We start from the raw sequence: 15669 nt of genomic DNA on the forward strand, positions 1-15669 counted from the left end.
ATCCCTGGTACCAAAATAATAATAATAATAATTATTATTATTATTATTTGATTGGTTTCTTCCAATAGACTATGAGCTCCTGGGAACAGAATAGTGGATGGACTAGAGCAGGCACTCTGTGTACCCACCTTAAGAGGGTCTCTTGCAAGGGGAAACACTTGGGGAAAGAACTAGTTAGAAGGAAGGAAGGAAGGAAGGGAGGGAGGGAGGGAGGGAAAGGAAGGAAGGAAAAAAGGAGGGAAGGGGAGGGGAGGGGAGGGGAGGAAGGAAAAGAAAAGAAATCAGTGTCGGTTATTCCCTGGGACTTACTCAGTTTTACCACTGAAAGTTCTATACCCCAGGAGAACCCTTAATCTTGGGTGAGCTGGATGGTCAGTCATCCTAGATCAGCAAGATGTGGCTTTAGTGACCAGTTGAGCCAATGTTCCTACCCTAGATCCTGTTTTAGGTGGCCTAGTTGCCTGTGTTGTCTCCTGGAGTCCTCCTAAGCTCACAGACCTTTTTTTTTTTTTTTTTTTTTTCACAGACTTTCTTAAATAAATAGGATGTGCAGAAAAAATTTTGTTTCTCCTCCCAGCAAATGCTTTTTTTTTTTTTTTTTCCAATATTTCCTTCCTGGGAAGCATTAAAGGGCCTCTGTGAAGCCGAGAGAGAAGGAATGTGCTGGATGTTACATGCCAGGATGTGGCAGAACTGAAAGGGTGCTGCTTTCTGCCATGTGGCACCTTTACCTTCAGAGTCCTTTGAAGAGGAATCTAATAGATCCCAAACCAACCATCCCGGGCATAGGTAGGAGTGCATTACATTTTGGCTTTGAGTTTAGCTTTCTTTTCACACCAGCATGTTGTGGCTTAGTGGCGCACAGAACCCTTGGGATTTGAAGGCAAGCTCGTAGGAGAAAAGGGCTTGTGAACTTGTTTGGGAACCAATATATGCTGTCTCTGCTGTCATCTTGTGCTGTCACAGGGCCCTATGGATTTGAAGAAACCAGGGTGGCAAGAGCAACCCCAGGACAGCCTTATCAGCTTCTAAGCCCCTTTAGTAAGTTTCATATGTTACAAGAATTGGAAGCTTTTCGATATATGGGGCAATTTGACTCCTACAGAGTGTAGTACAGCTAGATGCATCCCCAGGAAACTGGACTGGGTAAGGTACACTGAGTGAGAAGAGACACTGAATTTAGAGATGAGCCAGGGAAGGGGCCAGAAATCAGGCAAGATATGTTATGGGTCTGTCTGACCATAAAAATATTACAGATAGGATCCAAGGAATGAAACCTGTGCAAGAAGGGAGGGCCAGCTCCCCTTGCTACAATCAGTTCTGTCATTCACCCTCAGGAATCTGAGGGTCTGAGGATATGGGGGTAGTGGGGAGGAGGTAAACTCACAGCAATTACATTTACATTGTTACATGTATCAATTGCAGTAAAGGTTTCCTTAATATGATGCATTTGTAAGATTTAGGCCTTTATAATAGTTTTTCATAGTTCTTGCTTAAATTTTTCATTTTATTTCTTATAATAGTTCTAATAGTCTTATGAGTGGTTCTCATATCAAAATCACCTGTCAGACTTGCAGAGCTAGGTAAACTACACCAAGCTTCTGATTTAGTAGCAAGGCCCGAGAATCTGCATTTTTCAGGTTCCTAAGTGGCTCTGGTGCTGCTGGCCCAGGGTCCACTGACCTATGAAAAGATTAAAGACAACACTCTCATTCATTCTAAATATATTTAATGTGTACCTAATATGCCAGATATTCTTCTGGGTTCTGAGGATACAATGGTGATAAACCAGTATAGTTATGGTTCAAGAATAGAACAATAATATAAATAGAAAGAGGAAAAAAAACAAAAACAAAACAAAACACCATGGCTTACATAACAAGTGGGTATACATTAAAGAGAGTATTGCAGAATGGCTTCAGGACTAGTTGAATAATTTAGAAAGAGCCTATATCAGGGCTCCCTTTCCACCTACAGGTCAACTGTGAGTAGTCTTTCTCCCACACCCTGCTTTGGAGTAGTCTTTGGATACTTAAAATGGAGGAGACAGATATGGCACCAAATTCATGACAGGATGCTCTGAAATTCCTAATTTCAGACAGATGTGGCTGGTGAAGATGGGGTCTTAAGCCCCCAGTTTTGGGTGACTTTTAGTAATGACAAAAATTATTAGCATTAAGCAGGTGCTTGAGGAATTACCTGGAAAGCTGCAGGCTTTACAATGCTTCTCTTCTTTCCCTATCCCAACATTTGGAAAAACCTCTCATTCAGATGGCCTTTCAAATGAGAAGCAGGCATGGGTCTACAATAATTGATTACTGGAGAGAAAAAAAGTATATCTATTTTAATTCCAGGTGGGATAAAGTTCAAAATGTAAAAAATGAAACAAAGAATAAGCGATTAAAGGTGATAGTTTTTTTGATACTGGGGACTGAACCCAGGGCACTCTACCACTGAGCTATACCACCAGCCATTTTTACTTTTCATTTTGAGATAGGGTTTCCTTAAGTTGCTGAGGCTGGCCTGGAACTTGTGATCCTTCTGCCTCAGCCTCCCGAGTCACTGGGATTATGCCTTGTGAGGTGATTCTTTATCTGAGACAGAACAAAAGGTTCATAAATTACACAATTTATAAATTAGTAAGAGAAACATGACTAAACTAATGGAAATTAACAAAAAGTTAATTCAAGGAACAGAAAAGAATAGTTAACATCATAAGTTTAGCCTTAGGCTGGGGTTATAGTTCAGTGGGAGCGCTTGCCTGGCACTTGTGAAGCACTGGGTTCAATCCTTAGAACCACATAAAATTAAATAAATAAAAATAAAGGTATTAAAAAAAACTTTAAAAAAATGAAGTTTAGCCTCATTGGTAGATCAAAGAAAATGCCAATTGAACTTAACCGATTAAGTACCATTTGAAAATAGGAAGTTGACCCCCAAAAAAGAAAAAGCCTAGTGTCAACCCAAAGCTGGTGCACTGTTATTCTGCCTGAGGTCAAGTGGCCTCTTAGGGTTGCTTAATGAACAAAATGGTAAAAACCAAAACAAAACAAACAAAAAAGCAATTTTTACTAAACATCTGCTTTAAAAATATTCAAATACTTTTAACTCTTAATAAATAATATAAATGTTTAAAAAATGTTTCCAGTAATTCATTCAATCATCAGAAATACACTCAGGTTTAACCAGTTATTTACTGTATCACTTAGAGATGACTTTTTTTTTTTTAAGTTGTCAGTGGACCTTTATTTATTTCTATGTGGTGCTGAGAATTGAACCTAGTGCCTCACCATGCTAGGTATGTGCTCTTTCACTGAGCTACAACCCCAGCCCGTAGGGATCGATGGCATTTGACTGCAGGACCCTTTAAGAGAAACCTGTCAGAAGCTTAAATAAGCATAGTGGTTATTCTTCTTATGTATGAAGAAGTTCAGAGGCTAGCAGTCCAAGTCTGGTGCATGCCATAAAGATCCAAGCTCCTTCAAGTTTTCCACTTTAATACCCCCAGAAAGTAGTTGTCTTCTGTGTGCCAAAAAAACACAGCTCTGCTACTTCTAGCTTTCATGTCTGTACTCCGAGCAGGATGAAGAGATAAGGGCAAAGGCTCATATTTTTCAAGCCCATTCTTTTGTATAAAAAAACCCAGCATCTTTATTAAGCAGGCTTCCACCTGCACCTTTTACCTTGCCAGAGCAAAGTAACAGGGCCACCCTTAGCAGGAACTGTGTGGTGTTTTTTTTTTTTGGTACCAGGGATTGAACTCAGAGGTGCTTTACTATCAGGTCCTTGCTAAATTACTTAGGGCCTCATTAAGTTGCTGATATTTGTCTTGATCCTGCAATCCTCCTGCCCCAGCACGGAGTCACTAGGATTATAGATGTGAGTGAGCTACTGCACCCAGCTAGGGAAGTATTTTTAACTAGTTGCATTATCATCTCCCTCACTCAAAGTGTTCTGCTAATGGAGAAGATACAATAAGGGGAATTCATTTAATTATGAAATTCTCTGTCGCTATTAATGTCAGATTTATGAAATTTGATGACCTGAAAAAATGCTCACAATGTAATGTCAACTAAGAAGGAAGGACAGAAAACACACATAATACAATCTCAATTTTGTTTATAAAATATAATTTACATACATATATACACATATTGCAAGTAACAGAATGTCAAAATCTATAAAGTTGACATTTCCTGTCAAAGGATTATTGATGGATAGCCATAAATTTTGTTTTATTAAATTTTTTTCTGTATTTTCTAAGATGAACTTGTGTAACAGGGAAAAAATGTTATTTTAAAAGACATAAAAAAAGAAATATTGTTTAAAAAATACCTTATGTACTTTCAAAGAAGACTAAGTACAAAATGATTTACACTTACTCGTTTTCCTCTTCATTGTCAAAAGAAAGGAGGCTGGTGTTTTTTATTTGCTTTTGTGAGTTCTTTTTAACTAAGTCCTGCTTATTTATTTTGTCTTCACTTGTTATCTTCTTTTTTGAGCTTGCTGTTAAACCTGAATATTTTTCATCTGAGGGACGCTTGACTGGTTTTCGATACATGATTCTTCCATCAGCGGGAGCTGGTTCTTCATCTGAAGCAAAAACAAAGTTAAAGATTTTTTTCTCATTATTTTGCCATTAACAAGAGTCAAATGGCAAAAATATTCTCATACTGTATTTAAGGATATCCTTGGAGTAAATTCAGTATGGACTTCTAGTTATTTGCCCCTCAAGATCAGCATTCACTTGCAAACGCTGTATCCCTAGTCCAATCAGGTTGTATTTTTAAGTATTTTTGAAAAGTGTTTGGAACTACTGTACTTTCCCACAAAGCAATGTAATAGTTGTTAGGAAACCACATTTCAGGCACTAATTATTACACAGAACTTCATTGACTTGTTTGTAAACTTTACTACTTTTTTTTTTTTAATATGGGGCTTTTACTTAAACTCACCCCTAATCCTCAAAACAACCCACTAAGTACACTTGTTGTCTCCATTTGATTAACAAGGAACTTGAGGCTCAGAGATGAAATAACTGGCTCAAGATCTCATATCTGGTGAAGTGCCAAAATCAAGACTTGAACCAAGGACCAGCTCCTTCAAACAAGCCTCTCTATTATATAAAATAAGGCAATTTCATACTCCAGGCTCCTTAAATTATTAGGGAAACCAAATTACTTTCAGATATACCTGTTTTTGCAGCCTTTATTTCTGCTTTAATTTTCATGACTTCTTCAGCTGTCAAGTCTCCCTTTTTTAAAACCACCACTTGGGGCCGTTCATCTTCTTGGTCACTGTGATCAGCATCTTCATCTGGGAGCTGAGGCTGGATTCTCTAGGAGAAAACAAAATACAGCATGTAGATTACTGATCTTGAACCAAATACAAGTACTGCCTCTGTAAACAAGTGTAATGATTAAAATGAGAAGGGTAACGTAACAACTAAATGAGATAGGAAATAATTTTTCAAGTAACTGCAAAGAATCTAACTACACCACACTAGGGAATAGGTTTACCTGCCAGGCACCCTGGATGCCTATCCAATGGGATTCATTTCCAAATCAGGAGGATTCCTGTTTGCATTTATGTGATAGGGGCCCTCTGCTTTGGGTAATTCCATCATGCCTAGTCTACTCAGGACAGTGCTAAGCTATATCAATTCTCTTTGCTCCTCATCAACACTTTTTTTTTTTTTCTTTTTGTAGTGGGGATTGAACTCAGGGGCACTCAACTACTGAGCTACACCCTCAGCCCTTTTTTGTATTTTATTTAGAGATTGGGTCTGGCTTTGAACTTGTGATCCTCCTGCCTCAGCCTCCCGAGCTGCTGGGATTACAGGTGTGCACCACCATGCCCCACTCATCAACACTTTTTACCTCTGTCTTTTCTCAGAATAAGACAGAAAATAATCAAATGCCATCAAAGTAAGTAGTAAGTAAGAAGTGTTCTTCTCCTACCTCTGTTCATTCCTTATCCCATGTAAGAGCTTCAGCTGTTTCCAAGTATATACAAATATATAGGTATAGAAAACATTTTGCACATAATCAAACTGTCAATATTATGACTTCTTTTTTATTTAAATTATGAAATTTCTCAAACATAAAGTATAGGGAATAAGTGCCCACACTAAACATGGACTCATTAAACACAAATGCTAAATGGTAACATTTTGCCAGTTGTTTGAGATTTCTAAAAAATGCCAGACACCGTAAAAGCCCCCTCATTTTTTTTTAACTGAAAAATATCTTTACAATACTTTGAGATTATAGTTACCTGATTTTATAAAGTTACTGCCTTGTATTTAATTATATATGTGGCCATTTCATGATTTATTTTCCCAGTACCCTATAAATAAAAATTTTGGTTGTTTAAGAGCTTTTTCCTACTATGAGAAAAACCTTGTATACATTTTTGCTCATTTTTAGAAACTTATATGTAGACAAATTCTTGGAAGTGGAACTGTTGGGTTGAAAGATAAGCACACCAAAAGTGTCTTCAACATATTATTCAAACAGCTCATTATTCCACTTCTCATTGAGCTCTGTGTCCCTAACAGGGTACAAAGCCCTGCATGACTTGGCCTCAGCCTATGACTACAGCTTTCTCCCATACTACTCTCTTGTGGCTCTAGACTGCAGTCAGGTTTGAGTACTTGGAGATCTCCAAACATAAAGGCTTCTTTATCTCCTCCTTTGTCTCTGAACAAATCTCCATTGCCTCTGGCCAACTGCTATTCAAGCAGCCTTTAGGACTCAGATCTTCTAGAATCTCACCTCTTTTTCTTTTGTACACTGTACACAGCTCATAGGAGGCAAGTACCACACTGTGTTTTCAATGCTTTGTCTGTCTCCAGTAAGCAAGCTCCTTTGAGAGAGGCGCTGTGTTTCATCTCTGTATCTAGAGGCACACAGCCTAGAAAATAGAAGGGACTCAAGAAATATTTGCTGATCTACTAATGAATAACCAATAGATGGGTTAATGCTGAACAATCTGAAGTCCTGACAAGTTAGTCACAAGTTCATTCATCTTTTTAGTGTGGGTCTTAAGTGCCCAAGTCCCATTACTCAATAAGCTCATTCTCTTTAATTATATCTGTTAGTTTATTGACTATTCACCAGTTGCTGCCTATTTTTCTCTAAACGTTTCTAATAAGCGATCACAATCAAGTAGGTAATTAAGCATTTTTAACAAGGAAATGGAAAAGTAAAATTATTTCCGATATTCTTTAGACTTGAGAATCAATAATTCTGATTCTCTTTTTTTATTTGACTAACTAGAAAACTAAAGAAACAGTGTAAGGAACAGTGACTGTTTAAAGCCACTTCTGAATTAACTCTCAAGAAGATCAATAAGATGATTTATCTCAATTATTATGATTTCCCACAAAAGTCAGTTCTTTTTGTTAACAGATCACTAAAATGCTAATTGTATTGCCAAATTCATTAAGAATTGTTTGGGAAGATTGTTACAATCAAGATTGTTACCACAGGGGCAGTGGTAGAGTGCTTGCCTAGCATGCATGAGGCACTGGGTTCGATCCTCAGCACCACATAAAAATAAATAAATAAAATAAAGATATTGTGTCCATCTACAACTAAAAAAAAAAAAAAAAAAAAAAAAGATTGTTACCACAGAGGTAAAAATCAGAGTGACTGATCCCCATGACCAAAAAACAATAGTTACATCTCCTGTGTTCAATTGTTGAATCCATATCCCTTTTCTCAAAACTTACTGTCATTACTATTGTTTTTGGTCATGGGGATCAATCACTCTCTGATTTTTACCTCTATGGTTCCTTGTTGCCTATCTCCATCAATCCCTCCATTGCTTCTACATATAGTCCATAACTCACCATCCTCCACACCTTTACCCATGCAGTTCCCTTGTCTCTAATTGCTAACCTACCAGTGCTCAAGACTTAATCCAAATACCCCTCCTCCACGAAACCTTGCCTGAAACAAGCAGGCATCCAACCAATTTTAACTCCATTCATAATGGCAGACACAGTGCTTGGACAACAGAGGGATTCTGGTAAGAATTTAGAGAGTCTGATTTAGTGAAGGAGATACAGATGAGAGGCACAAGTGGATGAAATACAAAATGAGTATTATAGAGAAGATATGGATAAAGTAACAAGTAGGAAAAAGAATAACTGGGGGTTCTGAAGGCCTTCAGAGAGATGATGGGCTGTGCCTACAGATACGAAGCAGGGCAGGAAGGTGTTAAAAAGAAAATGACACTTTAGAAATCCATCTCTCTGTCTTTTCAGAGCCTGGCACAGTGCTGGGTTTAGCACACACTCAATGTATTGAGTAACTTCATGTAAATCAATTTTGTCCTCTCTATGAAGCTCTAAGTGACCTTAGTGCAAATACTAGAGACACAATGCTAAATAAAACTTGTTTTCCCACGCATCCTCTAAGCATAATGGTCTGTTACTACTGAAAGAGTTGGGGCAGGTTTGGTGTGAACCAGCTAAAGCAGAAGCCCAAGAGGGCTCAATGGTTGATTCCTATTGACATCCCGTCCCATCGTATTTAAGGTTTTGCTTACTTTGCTTTTAAGAATATGCTTAATTTATTTTAACAACAAAACAGAAATAGATACAGGGCGTTCATCAAAATACATTCGAGACTCGAGTCTTAGAATATCAGGTCATTTGACCGAGTGACCTGTCCTCTCATCTGGAAAATGGGGACGGTGCTATTATCCAATCTCCTCACAGGTTCTGCGATATGCAGGCGAAAAGAGACAAGAAAGCCATCTTTCTTAACCAAGGACCAGGAGCTTCACCTACGTCAGGTCATTTTCGAGAAAGCAGCCGCGCTCTAAAACAGAGCTTCCTAGACGCAGGAGGATGTATGGTTTCAACAAGTCCTGCCCATGGTCCGAGGTCCACCAAATTGGGGTGAGGAGTAACCGGCCTGCAGGAGCCGGAAATGGTGGACCGGGAGCGTTTCCGAGGTAACGCGATTGCAGCGCTCACCTTGCTCTCTATGGTGGGCCCTTCCCTGTACCCGACTCGCTCCTTAAAGCGGGACAGGAAGGCGGGTTCGGCGGGCCTCACGTACGACACCTGGTTCCGCTTGCTCATGGCGGATCTGGGTAAAACCCTGTCGAGGGCTCTCTGACAGTCCCCAGATGTGACGGCGCTCGCCGATGACGTCAAGACCACGCCCCGACGGAGACCGGGCAAGTCGGTGTGCGTGTGACGTCAGTGTCTGGCCGGAGCGCCAAATTCAAATTCTCGCCATCTTGGGCGGGCGGGACCGCTGCAGGGCGGGAGGTGGAGGCGTCGGCTGAGCAGGTTCCAGGTCCAGGGCTGAGGGCGCTATGGCGCCTGGCTGCAAAAGTAAGTCGGGGGCCGCGGTTTCATGACCCAGTTACCGCCCGAGATACGACGTCGCGAGGCTTCCCGTAGGGTTGTCCCTGGTGAAGGACAGGAAAGATCGGTGATCATCTTGGAATCCGTGCTGCACAGAGAGCGAGCTGGCAGGCAACTCTCAGCGTTCCTTCTGCACATTGGCGCGTGCGGGGAGCTGGCACACTTCTGCTCGGGAACAGCAGTGGGGAACCTGAGCCCTAAGACTAGAATCTGTTCTTCCTCTTCCTTCTTTCCATCTTGCTGCTTCTTTGCCGGCCCTCTTCTTTGTCCGCTGCGGGCTGCCTGTCTAGGTGGCCCTGCCTGAGGGTCAGCACTTACTCAGTGATCACTACCATCTGCAGGTTTCCATATTTCTGACTTTCTCAAAAGGAAGGATTTATCTATGTCCCAAACACGTCTTTCTCTTGCAGATAATGGAATTTAAAGCACAGATTGCAGCAGTATCTTTATTGTAGTCGCCCTTTATCCTCAAGGATACATTCCAAGACTCCCAGTAAATTAGTCACAGTAACATACTAACAATAACAAATAATAAGAACATTTAGAATAGTACACTGTAATAATAGTTATGTGAATGTGGTCTCTCTAAAAATCTTACTGTATTCATCCTTCCTTTTCTGAAATGAGATGATACAATGCCTATCTGTAAGATAATTGAGATGAATGAGCTATGCAATGTGACACAGGCTGCAAAGCTTACTTGAACAAAAACACTGATACCTACCATTAGACGATCTAATGATAACTGAAGCAGCTACTAAATGACAATTAGGAGGGTAGCTTATGGAATGTGAATATGTGCTGGCTGGAGGGAGTGGGATGGTATGGGATTTCGTCTTGCTACTTGTAACAACAGGCCTTTTTTTGCTGCTTTCAATTTTTTTTTTTCTTGTTTTTGACTTTCAGAATATTTAGTATAATGTGTCTATCTGTACTCCTCTTTGGTTTTCTCCTATTTGAACTCCTCCAAGTTCTGGATGTATTGGTTCTTTTCCTGTGAGAGCACTTTAACTCTGAGGAAGATCAGTTAGTTATCCAGGAGCCAAATGTTAGTTTTCCATATTGTTGCCACATTCCATATAAACATTTGTCTTGTAATAAGGAAGTCTCAGTAGCTGTTAAGAGAACACAAAGGTGGGGCATGGAAGAGAACACAAATTATGGCAGGCATCAAATTAAGGGCCCTGGGAATTTGCCATTTTGATGGTTTCTCAACAGTTTTTATTCATCATGTTGTTTGTCCTCAGAGAGTCATGGCAAGAGCATCCTGATCCTAATTAGGCACCTAGTTTCTGAAGCTAATAAAGTTGTTTGAGGGGAATGGGTAAGGCCCATACCAAGCTTTTCATACCTTACAAACAATGAGTTAAGGTGGGAGAGCAGAGAAAAATCTTGTACTATCTTTTAATGGTTGTCAGCCCATGATTTAAGGCCCAGGATTGCATTTGTCCTTTATCCCTATGGTGGTCTCTGCTCAGGGGAGTGAGAGAAGCAGGGAGACTGTTGTAATAACCCAAGTAAAAGATGTTGTTGGCTTGATTCTGCAGTGGTAGCAGTGGATTTGGCAAGAAGTTTAAGATTACAGATATATTTTAAAGTTAGAGTCAGGGAGTTGCTGACAGATTGGCTCCAGTGAGAAAGAATGGGGTTAGGGATGACTCTATGATTTTTGGCCTGAACAATGGGAAGGATGGAATTGTGATTTACTGAGATGAAGCAGAACATTGGTGTGGCACAAGGGAATCAGGAGCAGGTTTGGACACATTAAATTTGAGACATTACCCCCTGGACATCCAGTTGTAGATTTCAAGTAAGCAATTAGGAAAACAATCTAGACAGAACATTTAAATTTGGGAATCATCAGTATATACCTAGCTTTTAAAACCATGGGGCTAGACAGCATTACCACCTTAATGGGTTGAGATAGAATAGGTAAGAGGATCAAGGCCTCAGCCCAGGAGCATCACACCATGGATGTGAGGGATGGGGAGACTGAAGAGTGTCAGCAACTGAGGAACAAGTTAGAGAATGGGATTTCCATAAACTAATTATAATCATCTTTAATGATTTATCTTTTTTTTTTTTTTAGCTGAGTTACGCAATGTGACAAATTCTCAGTCTAACCTGCCGAGGTAAGAAAAAAGTCTTATTGATGAGCCCCCAAAGAATTAGCAATTTTATATTTCTAGAATAAGTATTTAGCATAGTAAGGGGTACTTGTTTTAAAATTTAGCTTAGTCCTCAATCAGCTGGAAATATGGGAAAATAATATACTTCCCCTGCCCTCTTAATTTCCAAATTAAAATAAGGGATTGGTTACATAATTCTCCCTTGGAATGACTTTTATTTTTGCTGGTAAGAGGGAATGAGAGACAAGCAGTGTTTATATCCCTTTGAAAAGAACTCCCTTTATTTCCAGTAAAGGTTTATGAAGGTGCCTATCATGAACTAACTCAATAAATAGTGTGGGTCATTGAGACTCTTATAAGAGGTAAATTTAAATGGAGTATGTATTGGACTTTGTTAGGGAACCTTATTATAAGAAATATTAGAGGCAACATGAAATTCAGATCCTATACAATTTTCTTTTCTCCAATAAACTTAGCTGTTACTTTCTTTTCCTTTAGTAATGAAGGTGATGCCATCAAAATTTTTGTGCGAATTCGTCCACCTGCCGAGGGCTCTAGGTCAGTTGATGGAGAGCATGGCTTGTGCTTATCTGTGCTTTCCACAACAAGTCTCCGGTTGCATTCCAGCCCTGAGCCCAAGATCTTCACATTTGATTATGTTGCAGACATGGACACCACGCAGGTAATGAAAACTGGAAGCTTAACTTTTCACTTGAAATATACAAGTCTTTGTTATTTGTAAAGATTTCATTTTTGATCTCTTTAGTTTGATTGATTTAAGATAAGTTCAAACATTCCATGAATATTTCAACTCTAATTTTACTAAATAGCTTTCTTCTTTATTCATCGAATTTTGTGATAGGATAACACAAGCCTGTTTTACTTTGCTTCTCCACTCAGTGATGGAGGTTAATGGAGGAGTACTTTTGGGGGCCGCTTGAGTGTTTGATGAGAACAATCAGCCACCTAGTTTAAGGATTTTAGAATTACTATGATGACAATAAGGCCAATTTAATTAAGATCTAGTCAGCACTAGCCAATAGAACTTTTTGCATTAATGGAAATCTTTTATATCTGAGCTGTTTATCACAGTAATCTATAGCCACATGACTAAGTTTAATTAAAATTAAATAAAATTTTAAATCGGTGCCTTATGTACATTAGGTACATGTGACTGTGTTGAGCATTTGAAATGTGGCTAGTGTGTCTGATGAACTAAGTTTTATTTAATTTTAATTAATTTAAACTTCAGTAGCCATGTATAGCTGATTCTTACTATACTGTACATCATGGGTCTTGATTATTCTCTTATACATATGTTTTTGGTGAGCTATTTAGAGCTTTAGATCATTTACCTTTTCATTTATGGCATTGCTAGCCAATAGAAATATAAAAGCCACATGTATAATTTTAAATTTTCTAGTAGACACATTGAAAAGAAAAGTATAAAGACTCAGGTAAAATTGATTTTAGAAATATGTCTTATTTAACTCAATATGTCCAAAGTATCATTTCAACATGTAATCAGTGTAAATTATTGAGATATTTTCCTTTTTTTTTTTTTCTACACTCAGTCTTCAAAATCTAGTGTGTGGCCAGGCGTGGTAGTACATGTATGTAATCCCTGTGACTCAGGAGGCTGTGGCAGGACGGTTGCAAATTTGAAGCCAGCAACTTAACGAGATCCTGTCTTATAATAAAAAAGTTTAGACAATCCTCAGCACCACAAAAAAAAAAAAAAGTTTAGAAAGGGCTGGGGATGGAGCTCAATGGTTAAGCACCCCTGGTTCAATCTTTGGTACCCCAAAAAGAAAAAAAAAATCTAGCATGTGTCTTACACTTTCAACTCATCTCAATTTTGACTAGCAATGTTTTAGGTACTCAATAGTCAAGTGTGGCTCGTGGACAATGTAGATTTAGGGGTTCTTGAGTTGTTGATAAGACTGCATCTACTTATATGCAAAATTCAAAATAAAAATCAGATATTATTTAGTATAAACTTATGAGAAAATAACTGAATAAGTCATAGGGTTATTTGTTAATACCAGATTAATATTTGCATGCAATATGCTATGAAAAATTTTACATGAAATTTAGTTTTTGTTTTTTTTTTTAATTTATAAACTTAACATCAACACTTTTTAAAAATAGTACGAACTCTATTTCATAGAAGTAGATGAAGGTAAAGACAGTCAAGTAGGCACTGAGTTAGCTTTCTCAGATACTGATATTTGGCCAGACTCTGTCCTGCCCTTGATAGATGTGCACTTTAAATCTATAATTATATGGGAGATTAATAGATTTAATTATGGTTAAAATTTTATTGCTTAGATGTTTCAGACATTTTTCTATAGAGGATGTAACCATGATATCATAAGTTTGTTTAAAAAATCTTAGCACTCAGTTTTTCTCATTATATTGTAGAATATAGTTTAGGAAAAGGTTTTCATTTTTCTGAAATGTTAATGTGTTTGGTACTTACATTTGTAGGAATCTGTATTCTCAACTGTAACTAAAAGCATTGTGGAGTCTTGCATGAGCGGCTATAATGGTACCATCTTGGCATAGTAAGTTGTTGACTGTATCCACATATAAGGGTATAGAAGTAAATGTTTTTATTGGCTTTTTATTAGCTTTCTATTGCTGTTTTAATAAATTGCCCCAAACTTAATTGCTTAAAACCATAAAAATTTATTAGTCTCTGTTTCAGCAATTTTGGGAAATCCTGTCTCAAAGTAAAAAGGGCTGGGATATAAGTCAGTGGTAAAGTGCCCCTAGGTTCAATCTCCAGTACCAGGAAAAAAAATTTCAACATAGGTCTGACTGGGCTAAATCAAGGTGTTAACAAGGTCATGTTCCTTTTTAGGAAGCTGTACTAGAAAATCTATTTTCTTTCTTTTCCTAGTTTCTAGGGGCCACCCAGATTACTTGGCTTACAGCCCCCTTTCTTTATTTTCAAAGCCAACAATGTACAATTCCTCAATTCTTCTTTCTTAGTCACATCTCCCTTTAACTATAGTGGACAAGGTTCTTGGATTTTAAGGACTTGTGTGATTAACTCAGCCCCACTTGATAATCAAGGTGTGGGATTAAGCTCTGCTTTATGGAGAAGAGAGTGTCTATATGTTATATTTTAAATTCTTCTGTAAGAAAGATTTGTCTTCTTGGGGCTGGGATATACCTCAGTTAGTAGAGTGCTTGCCTTGCATGCACAATACTTGGGTTCAATCCCCAGCATCAAAAAAATAAATAAATATAAAGATTTGTCTTCTTTCTTTCATATGGACATATGTATATTTATAGCATACTTTGGGTTATAATCCAATGCTACATTATTTATTTGGTTGCTCACATCATTCAACTTTGGCCCCTGGGAACTCTTTGAGGTTGGTTTCTGTGTCCATTTGCCATATTCTACCCTTGTGTATTTTGAGTACTTCCTTATTTTGTGATATTATAAGATGCTCTGGGCTCAAGGAATCCTTGTTCTTTTTTTTAGAAACCAAGATCTGGGTGGTAGGTGTGTTTGTTGGAATTGAAGAGTGACAGTTTCTAGGCCTTCTCAGTAGACAGATCTAAGTGGTATATGTATATATACTAAGGCATGTATATCTATAATTGTTTCTGTGCCTATCCATTTGTGTGTACATGTGTGTAAAGGGAAACATTATTTCATACCGATGGCTGATCCTAATCCATAACCACTGTTAACTTTCCTTGCTGGTAGTGAGAGACCTGACTTCTACTGTTTACCATTCATTTACTAACTTGTGTAACCTAGTATACAGGTAAAGCAGTTTCGGATTTATTTGCCTGTATCCCTATGAGATGAATATTTACTGAGTATAGTGTTTATGTACAGTTCTTTTTTTTTTTTTTTTTTTAAAGCCTTATAATTTTGAGTCAAAATCCATTTTCTAAACTTTTTTAGGTCAACTCCTTTCCTACCTGCTCACTTCTCTGCAGTTATGTTATATTATTCTATTCTGAGAACCTTAATATCCTGGTGGATATGCTTTTGTTTGAGTGCATACTTTAAAGTTCAACCTTTGTGCTTTATAGTTGTATTGGTTTTGACAGATGCATGGTATCAGGTATTTTCTGTTGGTACCACAGAGTTCCTTCACCTTCAAATTCCCTAGGGGTCCCCTT

The 15669-nt window shown here is 38.2% G+C and overlaps 2 protein-coding genes across 4 annotated transcripts in view; one reads left to right on the plus strand and one right to left on the minus strand.

The window, feature by feature from the left end:
* Positions 1–1712: 1712 nt before the first annotated feature.
* On the minus strand, positions 1713–9153 carry Kiaa1143 (KIAA1143 ortholog). Of its 3 annotated transcripts, none has more exons than XM_027932325.3 (4): positions 8990–9153; positions 5194–5338; positions 4383–4593; positions 1713–2318 (listed from the first exon to the last, which is right to left on the minus strand). In XM_027932325.3, the coding sequence occupies exons 1-4, from the start codon at positions 9095–9097 to the stop codon at positions 2303–2305; spliced, it is 480 nt and encodes a 159-aa protein (XP_027788126.1). In that variant the 5' UTR covers positions 9098–9153; the 3' UTR covers positions 1713–2302. The 3 variants fall into 3 exon arrangements, with proteins under 3 accessions (XP_027788126.1, XP_027788128.1, XP_027788127.1); XM_027932327.2 differs by having other exon boundaries at positions 1713–2594; XM_027932326.3 differs by lacking the exon at positions 1713–2318 and having other exon boundaries at positions 4103–4593.
* A 117-nt stretch (positions 9154–9270) lies between these two features.
* Positions 9271–15669, plus strand: part of Kif15 (kinesin family member 15) — a 55548-nt gene continuing 49149 nt past the window's right edge. Inside the window, exons 1-4 of the mRNA XM_027932345.2 lie at positions 9271–9355; positions 11478–11520; positions 12016–12199; positions 14008–14084. Of these exons, the coding sequence (XP_027788146.2) occupies positions 9337–9355; positions 11478–11520; positions 12016–12199; positions 14008–14084 (323 nt within the window). The 5' untranslated portion in view covers positions 9271–9336. The remainder of the gene's footprint in view (positions 9356–11477; positions 11521–12015; positions 12200–14007; positions 14085–15669) is intronic.

This window comes from Marmota flaviventris, chromosome 1, assembly GCF_047511675.1.
Source record: "Marmota flaviventris isolate mMarFla1 chromosome 1, mMarFla1.hap1, whole genome shotgun sequence".
Taxonomy (NCBI): Eukaryota; Metazoa; Chordata; class Mammalia; order Rodentia; family Sciuridae; genus Marmota; species Marmota flaviventris.